Source organism: Tenrec ecaudatus, chromosome 1, assembly GCF_050624435.1.
Source record: "Tenrec ecaudatus isolate mTenEca1 chromosome 1, mTenEca1.hap1, whole genome shotgun sequence".
Taxonomy (NCBI): domain Eukaryota; kingdom Metazoa; phylum Chordata; class Mammalia; order Afrosoricida; family Tenrecidae; genus Tenrec; species Tenrec ecaudatus.
The window spans coordinates 219,447,066-219,468,705 of NC_134530.1; the positions used below are offsets into that span (position 1 = coordinate 219,447,066).

The following is a 21,640-nucleotide window of genomic DNA, read 5'->3' on the forward strand; positions in this document are numbered from 1 at the left end:
TTTTAGAACTAAGCCTGTTACAGCAGGTGTATTTGAGACTTAATCTTTCTCTTCTCTGCACAGCTGGACAACTCCTGAAGTCTTAAGTTTTCTGTGGAGCAAGATAGTACCACGTTTTTTATTAGACACTGCATTCCTTTTTATTAGATTGTACTTTCATTTGAAAAGGGAAATGGCTAGAAGATTAGAGAAAGCAGAGCGTCCTGTTCCTTGTCTGACGCTATGCCCTGCAGGCTGACTGGTTTCTCTTCAGCTGTCAGCGTATTTAAAATCAGTGGATCAATCGCCATTCTGAAATTATTATTCTTTTCTTTCTTTTTGGCATCAGGGTTCAAACAAATTCCTGGGGCGTTTCTGGGTGTTCCTAGATTCACAATGTCTGGTTTTGTCCTCAGAATTTGGTGTGCACTTGGCAGAGCTGACTGTAGACCCTCAGGGGGCACTGGCCATCCGTCAGGTAAGTCCGGTCTGGCCCAACTGGTATGTAAGTTCACCTTGTTGAGTAGTGGAACATTGTTATGGGGAAGGGAAAGAATAAAGTCGCCTTACAGATCACTTAGGATTTTGTACTAGCTTTCAGCGTACTTTGAATAAGTACTTCCGCCTGTGTCTGGTTTCCTTCACAGCTGGCTTCTGTCATTTTGAAGCAGTATGTGGAGACTCACTGGTGCGCCCAGTCAGAGAAGTTCCGGCCTCCTGAAACTACAGAAAGGGTGAGCAGAGCTGTCCGTTTGGCTACCTGTAGAGCCTCTAGGGGCTGTCTTAAGAGATTGGGCTCGATCAACGGTCTTTGACAGTGGCGGGGCAATCGAAGGCCTAGAGAGGAGGCGAAGGCACAGTCCAGGGGGCTGCAAAAGCAGATCCCTACGTGTTATCCTGGATTAGGGCTATAGTGCAAGTTTTTGTTAGGATGGTAGTAGGTAATTTTGTTGTTGTCCTTCAAAGGGGGTGGTATACCATATACGTTTGGTGGCGTATGTTCTAGACACAAAAGGAGACTGTTTGCTAGCTCATATTAAGGACACCAGGCTATAAAAGGAAGCACTTGGTTGTCACTCTGACTAATAGTCAAATACCAATTCTGCCTCTTACGCCAACTCTATTCTTACTCATAGAGACCCTACAGGGCAGGGCAGAACTGCCTCTGTGTGTTTCTCAGGCTGTAAATCTTTATAAGAGTAGAAAGCCTCGTTTTTCTCTCATGCCTCTTCCTAGTGATGAGATATTGGAAATGTACTTTAACCTCTAAGTCTCGGCTTCTTAAATCTCTAAAACTGAAGTTAACACTGATTTCAAAGATTTGAAGAATAAATTAAACAGTATCTGTCCTTGGAATATGTGTACTTCACATGATGTTATATGACCCTCCTTAACACTTAAGATGTTTCAAGGTATAGAGAAGTGTTGTCCAGTGGAACACTCTGCAGTTATAAAAATGTTCCTCGGCCATGTTGTCCTATGCTGAAATGACTAGCCATGTGTAGCTATTAAACACTAAAAGTGTCACTGGTGCCATTGAATTTAACATGTTGTGTATGCTTTTAAATTTATATGTCCTTCAGTGGCTAGGTGAACTCTGAAATTATGAGTCACATTCATGTAAATGAATTTTTATTAAATACGATGTTACCTTGTACACCTTGTTTTTCTCAGACATGAGCTAGACTGCACTCTGCCAATCACTTCTACCCTGGTCTGATGGCAGTTGGGCTTCTCCTCTGCAGGCAAAGATTGTTATCCGGGAGCTGCTGCCCAATGGGTTGAGAGAATCGATAAGCAAGGTGCGCTCCAGTGTGGCCTATGCAGTGTCAGCCATTGCCCACTGGGACTGGCCTGAAGCCTGGCCCCAACTCTTCAACCTGCTCATGGAGATGTTAGTGAGCGGAGACTTAAATGCAGTCCATGGAGCCATGCGCGTGCTGACAGGTACCGGAAACCTTTTCTCTGACGGCAATATTTGGATCCCAAGGGACAGAATGCCTTTAAGAAGCTATGAAGAGGAGTGGTCCAGACCTGGGGGGATGGGAAGTCATAGCTTTCTTGCTTATGCGACCCCTTGTTTTTTGTTTGTTTTAAATCATTGTATTGGGGACTCATACAACTCTTATCACAATCCGCACATACAGCAATTGTGTAAAGCACATTTGTGCATTCGTTACCCTCATCATTCTCAAAACATTTGCTCTCCACTTAAGCCCTTGGCATCAGCTCCTCATTTTTCTCCCTTCCTCCCCACTCCCTCATGAACCCTTGATCATTTATAAATTATTATTTTGTCATATCTTACACTGTCAAACATCTCCCTTCACCCACTTTTCTGTTGTCTGTCCCCCAGGGAGGAGGTTATATGTAGATCCTTATAATCGGTTCCCCCTTTCCACTCTACCCTCCCTCCACTCTCCAGGCATCTCCACTCTCACCACTGGTCCTGAAGGGTTCATCTGCCCTGCTGGATTCCCTTTGTTTCCAGTTCCTATCTGTATCAGTGTACATCCTCTGGTCTAACTAGATTTGTAAGGTAGAATTGGGATCATGATAGTGGGGGGAAGCATTTAGGAACTAGAGGAAAGTTGTATGCTTCATCGTTGCTATACCGCACCCTGACTGACTCGTGCTCCTTGTTCTAATGCCTGGCTCCATTGGCTTTTTTCCAGGGAATTAAGGGGATATAGTTATGCTTCATTCCCATAACTTACCATTTAAGAAGACAGTGATTGCATACTGATGAAGTGTTTAGATTTTGATTCATATTCCGGCCTTACCGTGATTCAAGTTACTTAGCCTTTTGAACATGAATTTCTTCATATATAGAAGTAAAGTAATGATAGTCTTTAGTTTTGAGGGGCTTTTGATAGTTTAAATGAGCTAATCTGTGAAATTGACTCAAAGGCAATGGGTTAGGTTTTAATCTCTGTAAACTATTGATCAGAACAGTTGGTGGCTTTTAGTAAATTTGAGCCATTATGCTTAGCATCATCATTATATATCCCTCTTAATTCAGCCAAAGCAAGCTTAGAAACAGTCCAGTTGGAATTCTTTTTTTTTTTTTTTTTAGTTGGAATTCTTATAGAAATAAACGATAACCAAAAAAATGTCTTCACAGACCCTTGACCTTTCTTAGCCCAGCTTAGGGAATGTGCAGTCTTCCTTGCCCTTTCTTCTGAGAAACGGAGATAAAATATCTGAACTTTTAGTTCTAGATTTGGTAGCGATTTCTTCTAATCCTGGTTAACCTATCAACCCCTCCCAGAACCTCCTTTCCTATATCTCTTTAAGTGTTTGCTCTGAGTTTCCTGTGCTTCTGCAAGTTCAGCCCTGTTTCCCACCCCCCTAGTGAGTTCCTTCCAAAGTGGGCATTGCCCCCTGGAGGACACTGGTAAAACCAGGGAGCCTGCAAAAGCAGATGCTGCCACTTTGTCCGGGATTGTGGGTGCTGCGGCGTAATTGCTGTAGGTTGCGCTGAGTTGCTTTGGTAGTGTTTTCTCTGAAAGGAAGGGGGCTGCTAAACTGAATAAGTTGGGGAACCTATACCCTGGACGAACTGTTAATCTTTTTCCCCCAAAGAAACCTCTGCTAGATTTTCGCCACTTGTTCTGATGTTTTAGGTATCATCTTTTCCCTGTTCACAGCGTTTTCTTGCCCGTATCTTCCCAGTTCACTGGAGCTTGCCTGAAGTATATTCTTAGCTGGTTGTGAGTGCCAGTTAGACTCTTTTTGAAAAATCTGTTGGCTGGATTTAGCATCTAGGCCCAATTTTACTAGCTTGTTAATAGTGACATTACTGGTAGATTTTTATTAAGGGTAACACAAATGTTATGTCGGGAAACAGCCCTCCTCTGTCTGTGACCCATGGCACAGCTGCTTTTTTTAGCTCTCAAAGCTCCAGGCTGTACCTCAGCTGTAAAACATGTAGCATAAAGGTCAGGAGGTTCTTTGTTCAGGTCTCCACTTCCCGACTTATTTATCTCTCATCTCTTTTATGATGGAGTCAGGGAATTTCAAAGTCCCTTAGGGCGCCCTGGAACAATCCAAGGGGCTTCAAAAGCAGATACTGACACTTTATTCTGGATTAAAGGCTATAGGACAAAAGTTTTAATTGTCTGGTTGTCTGGGGTGCAGAGTAACCACCCCACCCCCCAGAAGAAGGGCAGTAGACCAAATAAGTTTGAGAACTTATAATATATAACATCATGATGGCGAGAAGTTCCAGCCTCAATTGCACGACTCTTCTTAATAAGATTAAACTATTAAAGTTGGATGTTGTGGATTATATGCCAGTAAAATTGATAAAACAAAGACAAAAGTTCACCTTCTGACCGTCTTGGAGGAAAAGGGTGGCTGTACATTTGTTCTGTTTGGGATGCTGCTGGGCCCTTAGGAAATTGTCTTAGAGGCAGTGAAACAACTGTCAGGGAAATGTGTGTGTTTTGTATTGGATTCACTAGACATAAAATGGATAGCCAGTCTCCATTCACAAGCAGCTGTCCTGAATATTTTCACGCAAGGACAAACTGCTCTAAGCAAAGAAACTAAGTCATGCATGGCAGTACCAGAGCATTGGATGTCGATAAGAGTCCCTTAGGAAAAGGAGACTGATTCTCTTCAAGATTTTTAAGTCCCTGTCGTAGTCTCCTTTTTAATGAGGCTTCCCATCGAAGTGACATTTTTAAAGGAGAAGTCACTGAGCCCATGGTGTGAAGCAAATGTGAACACAGCTACGGACAAGTATCTCTGGTCCTCAAGCTTCAGCCTTTTTTTGGTGTCAAGAAAGCTTGAGAATTCAGATGTTGCTGACAGCTCAAGCTTTTTCTAATGAATGAGTGACCTCAGAAAGCTTCCTTTGTACTTAAGCCTGTAAAGTGTTAATAATCGAGACAACAGTGAGGATTTTGAAAGAGCAAAAGTATGGTTAAGTATAGTATTAGTATTAAATAATGCTACAATTTTTCATAAAAACTTTATCATTACTATTCCATTCATCATATTTGGGCAATTTTCCCTGGACTTCTAAATAAAATAGAAACATTAACTTTACTGTTCCATGTGGCAAACAACTGCTAGTCTATGGCCTTGACTATTTGATCCCCGTTTGACTTGTAAAGATTAGTGTTGCCCAATCTTCCTAGTATGTTTGAAGATAGCATTTCTGCATATAATGTCTCCTACAAAATGTCAGTGGATTTGCTTCAGTTTTAAAAAATTATAAATACATCATTTTTATTGGGAACTCTTATAGCTCTTATAACAATCCATACATCAATTATACCAAGCACATTTGTACATATGTTGCCATCATCATTTTCCATGTATTTGCTTTCTATTTGAGCCCTTAGTATCAGCTCTAATTTTTTTCCCTCCCTCTCCCATCCTCATGATTCCCCTGATAAATTATTATTATTATTATTATTTTCATATCTTACACCATCTGCTGTCTCCCTTCGTCCATGTTACTGTTGATCATCCCCCCCAGGGGGGGGTGGCATTATACGTCTTTGTAGTCGGTTCCCCATTTGCCCCATTTTTACAGTTAAAAATTTTGCTAGAGGAGCCAGGAAACCCATCCAGTAACGTGAAGAGGTCGCCTACTGGAATGTGGTGGTTTTTAATCTTCATAATGTGCGCTCCAGTCCTTCGTGCTGTCTCGGGGCCTTAGGTGGTGACGGTTTGTTTTTTCAGAGGTGAGGTACTGCAGGAGTGAAGGGAAAGGTAGGCCCCATGCTTCCCTCTTGTTCTTCCAGTCTCGTGCTACCTGTGTTTTGCTTTCTGCCAATTCCTGTGTGCCTGTTCCAGTTGCCATTAGCTTCTGACTTCTAGGCAGTAAATGCCCTTCCTCCACTAAAGAATAGCATATACGGCGTGCAACTGAAGCCTACTGGGCCTGGCATGTTTTACCCTGGGCGCCCAAATGGCTTGTCCGGGGAGACTTGAAAGCAGGATCCAAGCTGAAAGTCCTGGAAGTACTCCTGGATGTTGACAAAGGACGCGCAGTCCTAATCTCTTGTTCTTGTGTTTTAAATCTCCAGTTTGCCCTTCTGCAAGCATCTTTTCTTTCCCTAAGTTAAGTCCATCGGGCCAAAGTCTTTACCTGCATGCTTTCTAGTTGAGATGTCTTTGTAAAGCAATTTTTTTGTGTGTGCAATATTACTCTTTGTAGAATTCACCCGGGAAGTGACAGATGCGCAGATGCCACTTGTTGCTCCTGTCATCCTGCCCGAGATGTATAAGATCTTCACCAGGGCCGAGGTATGAAGTCCTAGCCTGAGAAGCACTCTGGCTCTCCACAGCTGCCCCAGCTCAGCTAGGAGCCCATTGTTTCTGGAAGCAACTCCAAACCTGAAGAGGAGAGTGGACAAAGCTGTGAATCTGGATTGGTGAATCTGGATATTGCACAAGAGTGAAGTGGCTGAAATGTTTATTCACACATGTCCTGCCTTCTGGGCATCCCACAATCCCTAAATAGCTCGTGTCGGTAGGAGACCTCTAACTTTGTGGTACAGTGAGCTGCTGACCGCAAGACCGTTATCCACCCCACCAGCTGTTCCTTGTACAAAGACGAAGCTGTGGGCTCCTGTAAAGATGCGTAATCTTGAGCAGCTCAAGGAGAAATCCTCTCCTATAGGGACGATGAGAGTTGAGTGCCTCCTTGAGGCAGCCCACCTAAAGCTAACCTAAATCTATCACGATGCATTGCACGTAGTGGATTGGTTACCCTCCCAACAGCTCTCCCTTCTTTCCCAACCACGGGTGTTTGCATCTTAAAAAAGAGTAGCTATTTTGGGGTCTCAAGCAGGACCCAGTCAGATATTTTTAATTTAAGTCAACTTGTGGGTCGAGACCCCTTTGGGGGTCAAATGACCCTTTCACAGGGTCGCCTGATTCATTAACAGCAAAATGACAGTGATGACATAGCAACGAAAATAATTATATGATTGGGGGTCAACACAACATGAGGAACTGTCTTAAAGGGCCACGGCCTTAGGAAGGTTGAGAACCACTGCCCTAGAGGTACGTGGAAGGCTCATCCCAACACGTTCTAAATGGTGATCTTCCTGCCTTAAGTCTCTGGATTACAGAAGCACTATCTTCTGGACATGAATGCACGGCATTTCTGGTCTAGGGGACTCAGTCTCCTGAGGACCGAGTAGAGCTGGCGCACATGCACACCCCGGTCTCAGCTGTGCTGTAACGCTTTTCCTCAGGTGTATGGGATTCGCACCCGTTCCCGAGCTGTGGAGATCTTCACCACCTGTGCTCATATAATCTGTAACATGGAGGAGCTGGAGAAAGTAAGTTAGCCTCGGGATGAGTAGCCGCGCCCGTGCCTCCCAGAGGCACTCGAGTCAATGTGGCGGGTAAATGAACGATTCTGATTGCGTTTTTGTCATTTGTTTTCTTTTGGGGAAGCCATATTTTGTCTAGCACCGTATACTGTGTCGACTCATTCTCGTCATCACTCAGAAGCTTCCTGCTCTTTTATGGCTCTCTTGTGTGAAACAGGTAGCTACAAAGCTCCAGTCCTACGCTGCAAAGCAGTTCTGGAAAGTTGGTCTTAGATAAGAGGGTTGTGATGAGGAACTTTAAGTGTTAGGTATGAACATCTAACACTTCCATCCTTCTGACTGCTTCTGTGAGGTGGGGAAATCACCTTGCAGGGGGTAGTTTGACATTTGTTGTCAGTTTACTTATGCCAAACCAGCACCAAGGGCTAAGAAACGGTCCTGACCAGAACGAGCCTCGTGAATTGGGATATGATATCTCATAACCATGTGGTGTGAGCGATCAGAGCCTCGAGCACGGCGGTTCATTTGAGTGGAGGTTCCTGGTGGCTAAGAGGGAATGAGTCTGCTCTTGGATCTTGATTAAGTTAAAGCTGTGTTCAAGTACGCTATTTTCCATGAGCTCTGTGACTTGTTTCTGTGCATTGTGGCACCCAAAGGAGCAGTGGGAATGGGGTGCTAGTCTGAAGTGGGAGGGTCATAAGGCCCTTCAAGTTGCGTTGTAACCTTGAGGGGGAGAGGGCCAGGCATTGGGGGCTGAGTGGTCTGAGGTGAGACACCTTTTAAGCCTACAGCAGGTACCCAGGGCAGCTAGGGGTGAGAGAAAGACTGCGGAGGGCATGGTGTCCGCCCTGGAATTCCCAGAGGCCGCAGAGTGTGTGGAGTGGGGTTGTTAAAGCTGTCCTGACTGCGCACTCAGACAGCAGTGTTTGATGCACACATGAAGCGGTTGACCAGAGGTTGGTTCAGCACTGACTTGGGGTTCTGTTATCAGGGTGCAGCGAAAGTCTTGATCTTTCCAGTGGTGCAGCAGTTCACAGAGGCCTTTGTTCAGGCGCTCCAGATACCGGATGGCCCCACATCTGACAGTGGCTTTAAGATGGAAGTCCTAAAGGTGAGCCTTCCCCACCAATGCGCTGCGGACCTTTGAGAAAGAGGTGCGCGGCTATGGGTGGCTCGCACCCATGTGTGACTCTTGGGTCTTTCCATCTCAGGCCGTGACGGCGCTGGTGAAGAACTTCCCCAAGCACATGGTCTCCTCCATGCAGCAGATCCTTCCCATTGTCTGGAACACCCTGACTGAGAGCGCCGCCTTATATCCTTTCCTCGCGTGGATCTGGGTCTTGCTCAAGTGCCGGCTCCCAAGGAAATGGGCCACTGCAAACCCTGTGGGCACAGTTTCACTCTGACACTCGTGGGCTCACCACGAGGGCACCTGTCCTCTCTTGTTTTGTTTACTCAGCATTAGCGTGTATGTACACAAACAAACAACCAAAACCCACACTCACTGCCGTTGAGTGGATTCAGACTCAGGACAGTAGACTTGTCCCTGTGAGATTCCATCTTTCTTCTGGGGAGCGGCTGGCCCAGCAGCTAGCTGCTCAATGCCCACCTGACAGGGCCACCAGGCTCTAGAGTGCATGCCAATCAAGTTCCAAATTCTATTTCTTCACTCTGCATCATACTTATGTGAAAACAGAAGTGAATTACACGGAAGAAGTAGAAGATCCTGTGGACTCTGATGGTATGTATGATTATCTGGTTTTAACAGACACGTCAGTTGGTGGACACGGGAATTGCGATGTGTGTAGTGGGGGCAGGGGTGGAGATAGTAACTTGGAAGCGTCACTCTGCAGTGAGTTTTCTGTCTGTAATTGAGATGGCAAACATGCTTAGGCACAGGCATTGAGGGGAAATAATAAGAAATTGAAAAACCTCTCATTGATTTGTTCCTTATAGACATTTCCCTAAATCTCATAAAATCAGGATTTCTGAGTGGGGAGAGACACTTTAAAGGCTCTGGCCTATTCCTGGTCCCTTGTTGTGTTTAATGTTGGAGTCCCATAGAGAACACTTCAGTTTTTCTCTGAATGTTTCTAAGTATGCAAGAATAACCGTGGTGGGAAATAACAAGGGGCATGAAGAAATTCCGGGGAGACATTCCATCACTTTAGTTCCATTGTCCCACAAGCTTTCTGAAGCGCCCTGAAGCTTTCTGAAGCAATGATGCCCTGGGGGCCAGAACTCAACAGAGAAAGTTGGCCACCTTTCACAGGGGCAGTCTGAACCACTTCTCTGCTACTCGTTTTGTGGAGAAGGTTTGAGTTCCTCTTTGACAGGGCCCCACCTTCCACAGGTACCAGCTTCTCCAGGTTTGAGCATGTAGTCCTGGTTCTTTTACCTAGAAATCCAGGAAAAGTTATCACCCTCAAAGGTTCCTTCTTTTGGCTTTGAAGGAGGGTGGGGGGGAATCACATTGGGTCCTGGACAAAATGAGAGAAAAGTGGAACAAGAAGTCACAATCATTTTTCAAAAGACGCAGCTTACCGGGCAGAGCGAGACTCGTAGAAGCCCTGTGAGCAGGGTTCCTCCTCAGCCGTCCCAGGCCCTGCCCCGTTGTTCAGTCTCCAGCCCCTCACGGGCGTCTAAGGGAGCCGGAGCGCCTGGTGAACTGCACATGCTCTGAAACCGTCGGCCATTTGAATAGTAAAGGCTTAGCATTGCCCAGAACAAAACTCCAAGTGTTACAGGAGAGCATGGGAGAGAACAGGACGCACAAGGAGGGGGTGGATAAGCGATGTTACATTGTGGGGCTTGCCGCCATTGGTCTGAAATAAATTGTGTATGAATTGTTGAATGAAAATCTGACTTGCTCTGTAACCCTTCACCCAATTCACAATAAAACATTAAAAAAACAAAAACGTAACGCTCCTTTGGTTTTGTTAGCCATTTGCTGTTTTTCAGGGGCAGTTAATTTCTAAGTTCTTTTACTGGTAAATGAAGAAAAGTGTGGCACCTTTTGAAGTGAGTTCATGGTTTTGAATAAGCTTCCTGCCATTCGCTGTCTAAAGTGCTTAGATGTGTATCTTACTCGTGGATGTGTTCTGGAACACAGCCTGGTGCAAAGAGGAAATGCCAGGGGTGATGCTGCAGACAGACGTCTGTGGAAAGATGCCCATCCTCTCTCAAGGGCGGAGCATGGAGGCCTGCTTCACATGTGAACTCTAGAGTGGCCAGATGAGGCTCGCCAGTGTAATGCAAATCATGGGGAAAGTCTTAGGAAGACGCTGCATAGGCACAGATTTTATATAAGCTGGGTCTGGTTGCCATTTCCGATTCCTTGAAACGGTTCATCTTTTTCACCAGTATTGAGCCAATGCTTTCTCATATCCGAGCCTTTGTATGTGCATGCTTTTCAGGCGTGTTAAACAAAAACCAAAAAAGATTTCTTCTTTTGACTTCTCATCCCCCTCTACTAAACCTTTGGGAATAATAAACAAGTGCTTTAAATGTTTATTAATTTACAGAGCTAACACAGTTGATTACCATCATACAACATGCTGCGTTTTGGCTTTCTTGTGATTAACAACTTTAAAAAAAAATAACTTTTGTTTGCAAACAACCTTTCTTTTGCATTTTCTATAGGAGAAGTCCTGGGCTTTGAGAATCTCGTCTTTAGCATTTTTGAATTTGTCCATGCCTTATTAGAAAACAGCAAGTTCAAAAGCACCGTTAAGAAGGCCTTGCCTGAGTTGATTTACTATATTATCCTATACATGCAAATCACCGAAGAGCAGGTGAGTGGTGCATAGGAAACAGTTTCTGTCGGTGAAGCCTACATCATTGCATATTTTGACAAGTGGCATCCTAACAATTTTGTGAAGTTGTAGGAAAACATTAATACTATTGTTAGTGTTACATCCTTGAGTAAAGGGTTTTATCAACTTCTTTGTTAGGTTATTGGACTTCGAGAATCTTTTTACCATTAGAAAGGTTTCTACAGGACCACTAACCAAAAACACTGTCATCTCAGAGAGCCTGTTTCTTTTCTAGAAGCAGTGAACTGTAGGGCTCGGGACATTTGCCTAGTTGGTGGGTCATGGGAACCAGAAGAGTAAAGAATCACATAGTGGCTTCTCTCCTGTATTGGAGCGCAGAGATCAGCAGACTTTTCATAGTAAATAGCCTTGGTAGAGTGAGAAAACGTGTTTGTCAGAGCACAGTAGTCGATTGGCAATAGCACAGAGCAGCGAGGACATCAGCTGAATTCCAAAGTCCTGCCTTTGGGAAAATCGCAGCTGTTGCTGTTGCCTTGACAATAGATTTGCTTTGCTGCATCAAAAAGAAAAGATTTTGAGGCTAGAGCTTTTTTGAGGTTAAAACAAAGCTTCGAGTCTAACTGCATTATGTAAAAAGGGAGTGCATGGAACCGATCCATGGCCTTACACAAACCTAACCACCTCTTGTGTTTAGATTAAAGTCTGGACAGCCAACCCCCAACAATTTGTGGAAGATGAAGACGATGATACTTTCTCCTATACTGTCAGAATTGCGGCTCAAGATCTTTTGCTGGTAAGAGGGTTACGTAATACTTCAAGTAACTCTAACTTCGCCACGTGAACTTTTCCTCCGTTCCAGAAATGTAACCCAAGGCAGGAGTTGTGTGGCTTGGTGGCAGGCTTTTGGGGGAATGTGAAAGATTATCTCAAATTCAAGTGGTGAGACTTGGGGGTCCAAACTCCTTGCTACTTGTTCTGATTTACAAGTACGCTTCTGATGTAAGAATCATGCCCAGAAGAGAGACTCCTCATATGTACAGGGGTGTGAATCAGAAACCATTTGACTTACCCTTTGGCAGAAACCAGAGGTGGCCGGACATTCCGCCCCCTCTGGGAAATGAACAGCCAAGCATCTGCTCCTGTCTTTCCTGACTTCTCTGACTCGAATAGCCTCGTGCCCCCACACTACAGGACTATGCAGAAGCTGCCACTCGCTGTGGGCGGGGAGTTCTCACTGTGGGTGACTCGCTTGTCATTTTCCTTCTGTGTTTCTAAGGCGTCTGTGAGGAGCTCTGGTGGTGTAGCGGGTTACCAGTGGGGCAGCAGTTCGAAGCCACCAGCCACATGGGGAGAAGGAGGAGTTGACCGTGTGGGGGTGGGGGAAAGTTGAGCTATTCGGTCAGGTAACATCCTAGCTAATGCAGTTTGCAGATAAAATGAGCTTAGTTTGCACAAGTGGGTCTTTTGTTGCTCATGGTACTGTCAGATTCATAGTGGCCCTGTCAACAGAACAAAACACCCTTCCATCCTGTACTCACAGCCTTTCCTGTGTTTGATCCATTGCTGGCAGCCAGTGGGTCAATCCGTCACATTCACAGTCTGCCTCACTTTCACTGACCCACCAAGCACGATGACAGCCAGGGACTAGTCCCTCGTGATGACATGTCCAAAGCACACGAAAGAGGCCTCGCCACCCTCCCTTTTAAGGGTGTTCCAGCTGTACAAAGGAATGACTTCCTTATCTTTTCATCCCATTTCTCTACAAACTTCTTGAAGCTCCTCATACTTCTTCCCAAGCTTGTTCTTCTAGCAGTCCATGCATCTGAAGTGATTGAAAACACCATGACTCAGTCCTCCAAGTGACATCTTTGCCCTTTAACGTTCTAAAGAGGTCTGTGTTACAGACTCGCCCCGGGTGGTGCATCATATGGTTTCCTGACCACTGTTTCCATGGCAATTGTTTGTGAGGCCAAGTAAAATGAAACCCTTGATACCATCAATCGTTCTCCATTTATTAACACAGGGATGTTTATCGTCCCGTTATGAAGACTGTGGTCTTGGACCTTCATCAGTTGATGTTTCAAGTCTTCTTCACTTTCTGCCTCCCCCCCCAAAAAAAAGTTGTGTTATCTGCACATCACAGGTTGTGAACGAGCCCCCTCCAATTCTGATCGGGACTTCTTCAAATAGCCCAGCGTGTCGGGTTACTCGCTCAGTGTGAAAGGGTGCGTTGCTGCTCCGCCCTGCTGCTGATTTTAAATGACCTAAGGACCCCTAGGCCTGTTCAAACGGCTGCCTCTTAGGCTGCAGACATGTCCAATGAAGGTCTGGATCCTGTTCTTCACAGCGTTCTCTTTCATTCCCTAGGAGACACCAAATCAAAAACTTTTACATAGCCAATAAAGTGCACACCTCTGCTTTTAGCTCAGAACCACCTGGTGACAGCAGTGGCATCCTTCATTCCATGTTGTCTTCTGAGTCGGCTTAGATTTCTGGCAGCTCCCTGTTGATGCACTGCTGCAGTCATTCTTTGAATTGCCTCCAGTCGACACTCTGCGTGATAGTAAGACTTACTCAGCAGTTGGCGCTTTCTGTAAGGCCACCTTTCTTTGGAAAGGGCACCATGTGGGACCTCTTCTAGGCAGTTGGATTGATCCGTTTTCTTTCCCTAGGCTGTGGCCACAGATTTCCAGAATGAAAGCGCAGCAGCCCTGGCTGCTGCAGCCACTCGGCATCTACAAGAAGCCGAGCAAACCAAGAGCAGTGGCACCGAACACTGGTAAGGACGGAGTGAGCAGCAGAGACTTAGCTGAGGGGCTGTTGTGGGCATCACAGCAGGTAATGAGTCCTTGTGTTGAGTCATCTGTCTGTTTTTGAGCAATTTTAACTAGCCCTAAAGTACGTGGTGAAGATTGCTTTTTGTTTTACCCCTTTTTTAAAATCTTAAACGGAGATGGCCTTTTACTTTGTACTTAATGAGGATAAACATCAGTCATTTCAACTCTGCTCTGTTTTCAGTTGTAGTGCAGGTTGGAAGACCGAGAAGTGGCCCTTGGGGGTTATATTGTGCTAGAGCAGCAGTTCTCACCCTGTGGGTCACGACCCCTTTGGGGGTCCCAACAACCTTTTCACAGGAGTCACCCAATTCATAACCGTAGCAACATGACAGTTGTGAAGTAGCAACAACAATCGTGTTATGGTTGGGGGTCCCCACTACCTGAGGAACTGTGTGAAAGGGTCTCCGCATCAGGAAGAATGAGGACCACTGTGCTAGAGTATCATTTTATGGCTCTCCCCCCGATTTCTGTCCTTGTGGTGGTGGGTGGTGTGACCTGGCTCTCGTGTCTCTGTCGCAGGTGGAAGATCCACGAGGCCTGCATGCTTGCTTTGGGCTCGGTGAAGTCCATCATCACCGACAGTGTGAAAAATGGCAGGATCCACTTTGACATGCATGGGTTCCTGACCAGTGTCATCCTTGCAGACCTCAACCTCTCAGGTATCTTCTCGGTCCAGTGCCGGGCTCCTGGAGGACCTCCAGGCCATCACCCAGCCCTTGCACTACTCTCTCGGTCCATAGCCAGATAGTCTTGTCTTTCTGGTGACAAGAAGTAAAGTTGATTACAGCCTCCAAAGTCATCCACAATCAGTGACTTACCTGAAAAGACTGCTGTCACTTAGTTCAGAATCACTTCTTTGCTCCCGGTCCGGGCTGTTTTCTGGCAGTTTGAATGGAATGCAAGTCTGGACCCTGAAGGCCCTCGCGTGAGCTCTGCTCCTGTCTGGACGTTCTAAATGCTGGCAGGCTCATTCTTTGTGTTTTTCTCTTGTCATTTTTTTTCTTCAGACTTTAGTATTGGTCTACATCCAGATAATTAAAGTGTTACCTATTTTTATGTTAGCTGTTTGTGTTAAAACAAAAACTAGCCAAGAGTCAGTATTGTCTATGTAACATTTTCTTGCTACATCGCTTCTACCTTTGCCGTGTAGAGCCTGACCAGACCCCTAGCCCAGAACACTGGCTTTCCGTCCTCTCGCAGAACTTAACTCATGGGACACCTGGCATTGTTTGTCCCTGTCTCATTCTGCCCCGTGACTCACCCTCTTCATTTCCATTTTCTTAATCACAGAGCTCACCTCCAGTGGGAATATCATATGTCACTCTGCACTTGTCCTGTGCTACACTATATTGTTGACGTTCTATTTTCTTAGTCCTGCTAGAGCAGGACATCTCCGAGAGAAATGAGCATGCCTGATAGATCTTTGTATCTCTAAAGTGCTTTGCCCCTAGTAGGCATTCCATAATTATATGTTGAGTGAAAGTATTGGAATTTCACAAACTCTTCAGCATATTTCTTGTAGAGTTTGCTCTAGGGAAGAATCTATAAAACCTCTTAGCAATTTCAAAATATTTGATAGACTGAGCCAGAACTGCCTCCTAGAGTGTCCAAGGTTATTCTCTGTACAGATGCAGCCTGTCTCATCTCTCTCCCTCGGAGCATCTGGTCGGTTTAAACACCGACCTCGGGTAGCAGCCAAGCACGTAGACACTGCATCACCACGTCTGTTAGCTCAGAGAAAGCTGGGTGATTCCAGCCCGAGAGGCCAGCTGGGCGGTGCACGAAGAGGCGTGTTGGCTGGTCGTTAAACCAAGTGCAAAGGTGGCCGGATATGATCTGGGTTGCTGTGAAGAGCTGTGTTTGATTGAGGAACCGGAGGTAATGCTAGAAAGACTGTTTCCGGGGTCAATCCGACGTGGTCTTTATGTATGTACGCTACGCAGTTCAGTGACAGATGTTAAATCCGAGATCGCCTCATCGGCGCTGTAATGCACAATGTTCTATAGTGGTTCACCAGTGGGGAGAAGCTAGCAATGGAGAAAGCATTGTAGGAATGCTGTCAGTAAAGAATATGAGTTGGCCTTACGAACTGGCGTGGGAAGTCTGTTTAAGGGAGCCCAAATTCTACTTCACCAGTTGTTTCAAGGAAAACGGGTTTTTTAAAAACCCAATTATGTACTATCCGATTCCTGGTGACAAGCTGACAGGTGGGATAGAAGAAGGGCAAGGGACAGGACGTCCTTCATCTGACCCCTCCTTGTGTTTCTTTCTCCAGTGTCTCCTTTCCTCTTGGGCCGGGCCCTGTGGGCTGCCAGTCGGTTCACTGTGGCTATGTCCCCTGAACTGATTCAGCAGTTCTTACAAGCGACGGTTCGTGGTCTTCATGAGACACAGCCCCCATCAGTTCGAATTTCTGCTGTAAGAGCTATCTGGGGGTAAGTACACCTAAAATACAGAGCTTAGAGTGTTGGAAACCATTGAAGAGAAATTTCCTCAGGATAGCTATCCCAAACTAAAGTGATTGAATGAATTATGTTGCCGGAAATTCCCGCTGGAGAATTCCTTCAGAACAGATACGGGGAAACACCACAGCAGAGGTATGACTTCTTTTGTAAGCCCAACGGATGTGCCATTCCCTCTTACTCCTCCTTCAATTCCACTCACCCCAGCTCTGGAATTATCTAGGCCGGCCAGCTCCCATTCCTGCCAGGAGGCCTGCAGCTCTCCAAGCCATGTGACTTACAAAGAGTTGCACAGTGGCCGAGGACAGTAGCCAGATTAGAGTCTGTCTGGTTCTGTTGATTGCCTCTGTATTCCAAACCATGTTTGTTTGCTGTGACCTGGAAACACGGCTTGTTTTTTTTCTATTTTGTCTCTTTTTCATAAGCCATGTACTGTGGCTCAGCGAGTCCCTTACTTCTACTTTTACCAGAGGGAGGGAGTACTAGAAAGACATTTTTTAGGATCAAAACCTAAGAATCTCAAATCCTAAAAATTTCCAATGCAGATATTGCCTTGCATTTGCCTACACTGTCTTCTTCACATCCTAAGGCAGGGATTGAGATTCTGTGCGTTATAATGTATCCCTTCAGGCAGCAGCGGGCCAGGTGTGGGTGCTTGCATGGTTAGGAGCACCAAGAGAGACCGGTCTTTTCTGCTGCAAGCTCTGGAAGGCAACTCCAAGAGATGAGAGTCAGCCTGACCCGGTTTAAGACTTGAATGTTAGTTTAACGGTGGTTCTGGGCATAGGCCAGAGATTGTGCCTATGTATCTTCTAGTATATTTGTAAAATGTCCTTTATCATGTGTCAGTATAAGGATGAAAAACATTTGCCACCTAGGGAACCAACAACAGAAACCATCAGGGAAGGGAGACAGCAGTCTGTGTAAGATATGAAAATAATAATGATCTGTAATTCATCATGGGGTCACGAGGGTCGCGGGAGAGCTGATACTAAGGGCTCAATAGAAAGTAAGTGTTTAGAAAATAATGATGGCAACACACATACAAATATGCTTGATACAATTGATATATGGAGTGTTAGAAGAGCCCCCAATAAAATGTTCTTTAATTAAAAAAAAAAGTATTTGCCAGCTGAGTAAGGACAGAGCTATTAAAATGTATGTCTGCCTTATTTGCAGCTGCATCAATGGGGAAACTCATTATGAGTGGGCGATAGAGATTTGTCCCACTCTAGTTCAATATACCCCTGGTCTCCAGCAGCATTCGTGTGAAGGTGAAAGAGTCCGTTACTGTGTTAGGAGATGAGTATCTATTATGCAGACATTGTTTACTTTGATTCTCTCTAGGGGGTAAGAATAAGAGAAACTTTCTTATATATTTAAAATGGGATGTTGGGGTTTTGTTTTGTTTTTATAAGATTTATAACTTTTATAATAAGGGAAAAGAATGTCTGGAGAAAACTGAAACCCTAAGGATGTTCAGGTCTTTGACCAAGTAGGCAGTGGCTCTTGATGGCTGTCACATCTTTCCAGAGAAATGAACACATGCAAGAGGAGCATCGAGAACTTCGTGGGAAATTTTTATTATGGTTTAATTCCATTTCATTTCTCGAAGCCTTTGTGACATACTTAGAAATTTTTACATTCAGTGTCAAGCGCTGTGTGGAGCTCTGGAAGCCTCTGTGGATCCCAGCGTAAGAATTACTTTGTGAGGAGATAGCTTGTTCTTTTCTTCCTCTTAGCCGTGACTCGCCAACAGATTCATTTTGCTAATCTGTTTCCCAGCTAATTATGAATCTAGTATGTCCTTGTCACATCACCCACACTGCTTTCTCACTTCACTAGTGGCATGTGAGTGGCCACAACCCGGGCTTGCTTTTCTTCTCTGGCCGCTGAAGTTTTAACTCACCTTTCAGTGTCATCGCTTATGTAGCAGGACAAGCTAGCTCAACTCCTTTCTGAGACAAGTTAATGACTGACAAATAATTATTCTTGGGTCACATTTCTCAGATTATATTTATGCCAACCTTTCTCCCAGGCTCCAAATTAGTGTATCTCCTCCTGAGCGCTTACCACCTCCAACCATGCCCTTGCCCCAGCATTTCCACAGAGCTTGTCTCCCCCTTCGCAGACAGGGTAACAATCCCACACCCCAGCTTGACGTCTCGCACTGAGAGATACTGCCCTAGCTTGTGCTCCCAGCCTCTTTTGCGTGGAATTCTTACTTCTGATTGATGTCTGCACCTCCGCCTCACACTTCTGCCGGCTGTAGTCTTCTTGCCGTCGTCGGAGAAAGGAAAGCTGGCGGCCTTGCTCCTGTAGTGAAACCCATTGTGGACACAGGCACCTAGTTCATGAGGCCGCAAGATAAATCGATCACGTCATCCGAGGGAGTTAGTTTTCCTTGAAGACTTTGGAATAGGGAAGGAGGAAATTAGAGATTGGGTGTGATTTGTTAGTTAGTTAATAAATAAATTGATGTATGTATGGACTGTGGTAAGAGTTGTATGAGCCCCTAAAACTAATTAACAAATAGTAAATAGCTTTTTGAAAAAAATTGAACAGTGACTGGTTTCCAGATTAATGTCCAGGCAGACAAGATCCCGGGTGGTATGGCCAGATGGATACATCCCTGTACTCTGTGCCAGACCGCACAGCGTCAGCGTTGTTGGCGGGTAATATCTCTGTAAGCCATGAGAAGAGGCTGGGTGGGGTAGGGCTCGGTTGAGTATAGGTAGAAATGAGCACAAAGCCTACTTGAAGGAGTTGAGAGAGCTGACGCAGGCCAGATGCCAAATCAGCTCTTTTGAAGATGTTAGACCAGAGCAGGTGATGTGGGAAATCAGAATGTGGCTCAAGGCATAAATAAGGATGCATCTGAGGTCAAAGCCCACCGTTTCACTAGACACTGCGCCCTTTGGACCAAACAGCAGATAAAAATGACATAGCAGGTAAACAATACTTTTAAAACTTAAGAAAAAGTATTTCTTAAATAACTGCTGAACCACTGTATCCCATTGGATACGGTGAGCACTTCCTAAATAGGCAAATAAGGTTAAAGAAATGAAAATATTAAGTGTTTTTATTATGTAAAAGTTCAAAAAGAGTCTCCTATCAAATAACAGTGGATGTATATTTGAAATATGACTGGCTAATGCAGTCCTCTGATGAAGGCATTTGACTTAGTATCTTAGTAATTTGGTTATGACTTGACGGGAATTTGCTTCAAAACAACAGGAGGGAGATGAAAGAAATTGGAATATGTTTTAAACCATAGACCTGGGCATGATAGTACTCTACAGAAAGATGTAGAAACCTAAGAAAACTACATGTGTAAAGGCTGCAGTGTGTAAGCTGAATCGGGCATCTGAGTAATTCTTGCTTATCTGTCTCTCTAGTTACTGTGACCAGCTGAAAGTCTCAGAGAGTACCCACGTGCTGCAGCCCTTCCTCCCCAGCATCCTTGATGGCTTAATTCACCTAGCAGCCCAGTTCAGCTCAGAGGTCCTCAACCTGGTGATGGAGACGCTCTGCATCGTTTGCACAGTTGACCCCGAGTTCACAGCAAGCATGGAAAGCAAGATCTGCCCCTTCACTATCGCCATTTTCCTAAAGTACAGTAATGGTATGCCAAAGGGAGAGTGTGTTGATGGGGGTCCCAAGGAAAGGATGGTGATCCGTAAAAGTGTCCCCGTGTCTGAGGATCTTAGCGATCATAAGCAAAGAGCGTGACTTTTCATTAGGAAAGAGTTATGTTCTTTCCTATATGTTGATACAGGAATAATAAAAAGACTAGCTATTCCGATGACTGCCTAATGAGGACTAGAAGAGAAAGATAATACGAGGCTAACAAAGGAGAGAACTCGTTTGGAATTTTTGTTGCTAGAGAATTGAGCAACTAAATCAGAAGCTCTTAGGAGAAAAGCCTAGGCTGTAGTGTAAGGAGCTCCGGTGGCATGGTTGTTACGTGCTCACTGACTAACCAGAGAGCCGAGCCAGAGGGTCCAACTCACCAGCTGTGCCGCAGGAGAAAAGACCTGGACAGCCTTAGAGACCTAGGGGACAGCTCTGCTCTTTCTTAGAATGTCATGTGTTGCCATTGGAAGTAGAATTTAGAAAAAATGATAGTGAAGAAAGATACGTAGAAGTTTATGAACAAAAGTGTTCAACTGTTTGATATAACTGTTTACTCAAACTGATTGCTCTGAAAGTGAAAATTTAGAGGTAATAAAGAGAATTACTTATTATATCCATGAACTTGATTTATATAATTTTAGGCAGCCATTAAAAATCAAAGTTCAATAGGATAATTACATTACCATTAAGTAAGACAGGTTTCCATAAATTTATAGAATGCGATCTGAAAAAATTGGGATTTGAGTTTAGAAAAGGGATATGTGTTACGGATGGTATGCGTGTGAGAGAGAGAGAGATGGATTCTTATGTAGGAAAATGTTAAACTCGTTGCCGTCAAGTCAATGCTGACTCATCGTGACCCTATAGGAAGCGGTAGAACTGCCCATGAGTTCCAGGAGTAGAAAGCTTCATCTTTCTCCCAAGGAGCAGAGCAGCTAGTAGTGTGGAAGTGCGCTCTTTGGGACCGGAGCCTGCCTTGTACCCACTGCACCACCACGGCTTCACAGTATATCGTAGGGGCCAGCACTCAAGTGGGTCGGACTCTGAACAGCCCCGTGCACAACAGCACACTGCCGATCCTGCCCGAGGCCAGCCTCACAATTGGTGCTATGTTTCCGTCTAGTGTAGCCCTGTATTGGTCCATCGCGTTGAGGGGCTTTCACTTTGTTTTGCTGGCCCTTTCCCAAGCATGATGTCCTGTGGCATGTCCAGAACCGGGGAGCGGAAGTCTCACATGCTGAAGACGACGGAGAGCAGTCTAGCTGTGCTTCTTCCGAGATGGATTTGCTTCTTCCCCTTGCTGCCCATGCTACTTCCGATTTTGTTTGCCGACACCGTCGTGGCCACAACGCAAACACTGCCATTATTCCCGAGTCTTACTTACGCATTCTCCAACGTTCTCGTATATATGAGGCAATTGAAAATACCCTGGGCCAAGTCAGGCACACCTTAGTCCTCAAAGTAACATCTTTGATTTTTAACAAACTATCGGAGTGGGCTTCAAAATGTTTATCTCAAAAGGGTGGAATTTAAATGTGTGGGGGTGAGGGGTGGGGTCAGGGGGGTTGTTTGTTTCTTAAATTTTTCTCCCCTTTAATGCTTTTCTGTAGTTTGCATGTGTTTTCAATTCTTTATAATTAGAAAATATA

The 21,640-nt window shown here is 45.0% G+C and overlaps 1 protein-coding gene across 1 annotated transcript in view; it reads left to right on the plus strand.

The window, feature by feature from the left end:
• The window catches only part of IPO9 (importin 9), a 46,074-nt gene that overhangs the window by 16,459 nt on the left and 7,975 nt on the right, over nucleotides 1-21,640 (plus strand). The window contains exons 2-15 of the mRNA XM_075528834.1: nucleotides 396-457; nucleotides 627-713; nucleotides 1,725-1,926; nucleotides 6,155-6,243; nucleotides 7,200-7,286; nucleotides 8,272-8,391; nucleotides 8,492-8,592; nucleotides 8,963-9,021; nucleotides 10,923-11,074; nucleotides 11,751-11,849; nucleotides 13,729-13,835; nucleotides 14,413-14,552; nucleotides 16,169-16,328; nucleotides 19,754-19,980. Coding sequence (XP_075384949.1) covers nucleotides 396-457; nucleotides 627-713; nucleotides 1,725-1,926; nucleotides 6,155-6,243; nucleotides 7,200-7,286; nucleotides 8,272-8,391; nucleotides 8,492-8,592; nucleotides 8,963-9,021; nucleotides 10,923-11,074; nucleotides 11,751-11,849; nucleotides 13,729-13,835; nucleotides 14,413-14,552; nucleotides 16,169-16,328; nucleotides 19,754-19,980 — 1,692 coding nt within the window. The remainder of the gene's footprint in view (nucleotides 1-395; nucleotides 458-626; nucleotides 714-1,724; nucleotides 1,927-6,154; nucleotides 6,244-7,199; nucleotides 7,287-8,271; nucleotides 8,392-8,491; nucleotides 8,593-8,962; nucleotides 9,022-10,922; nucleotides 11,075-11,750; nucleotides 11,850-13,728; nucleotides 13,836-14,412; nucleotides 14,553-16,168; nucleotides 16,329-19,753; nucleotides 19,981-21,640) is intronic.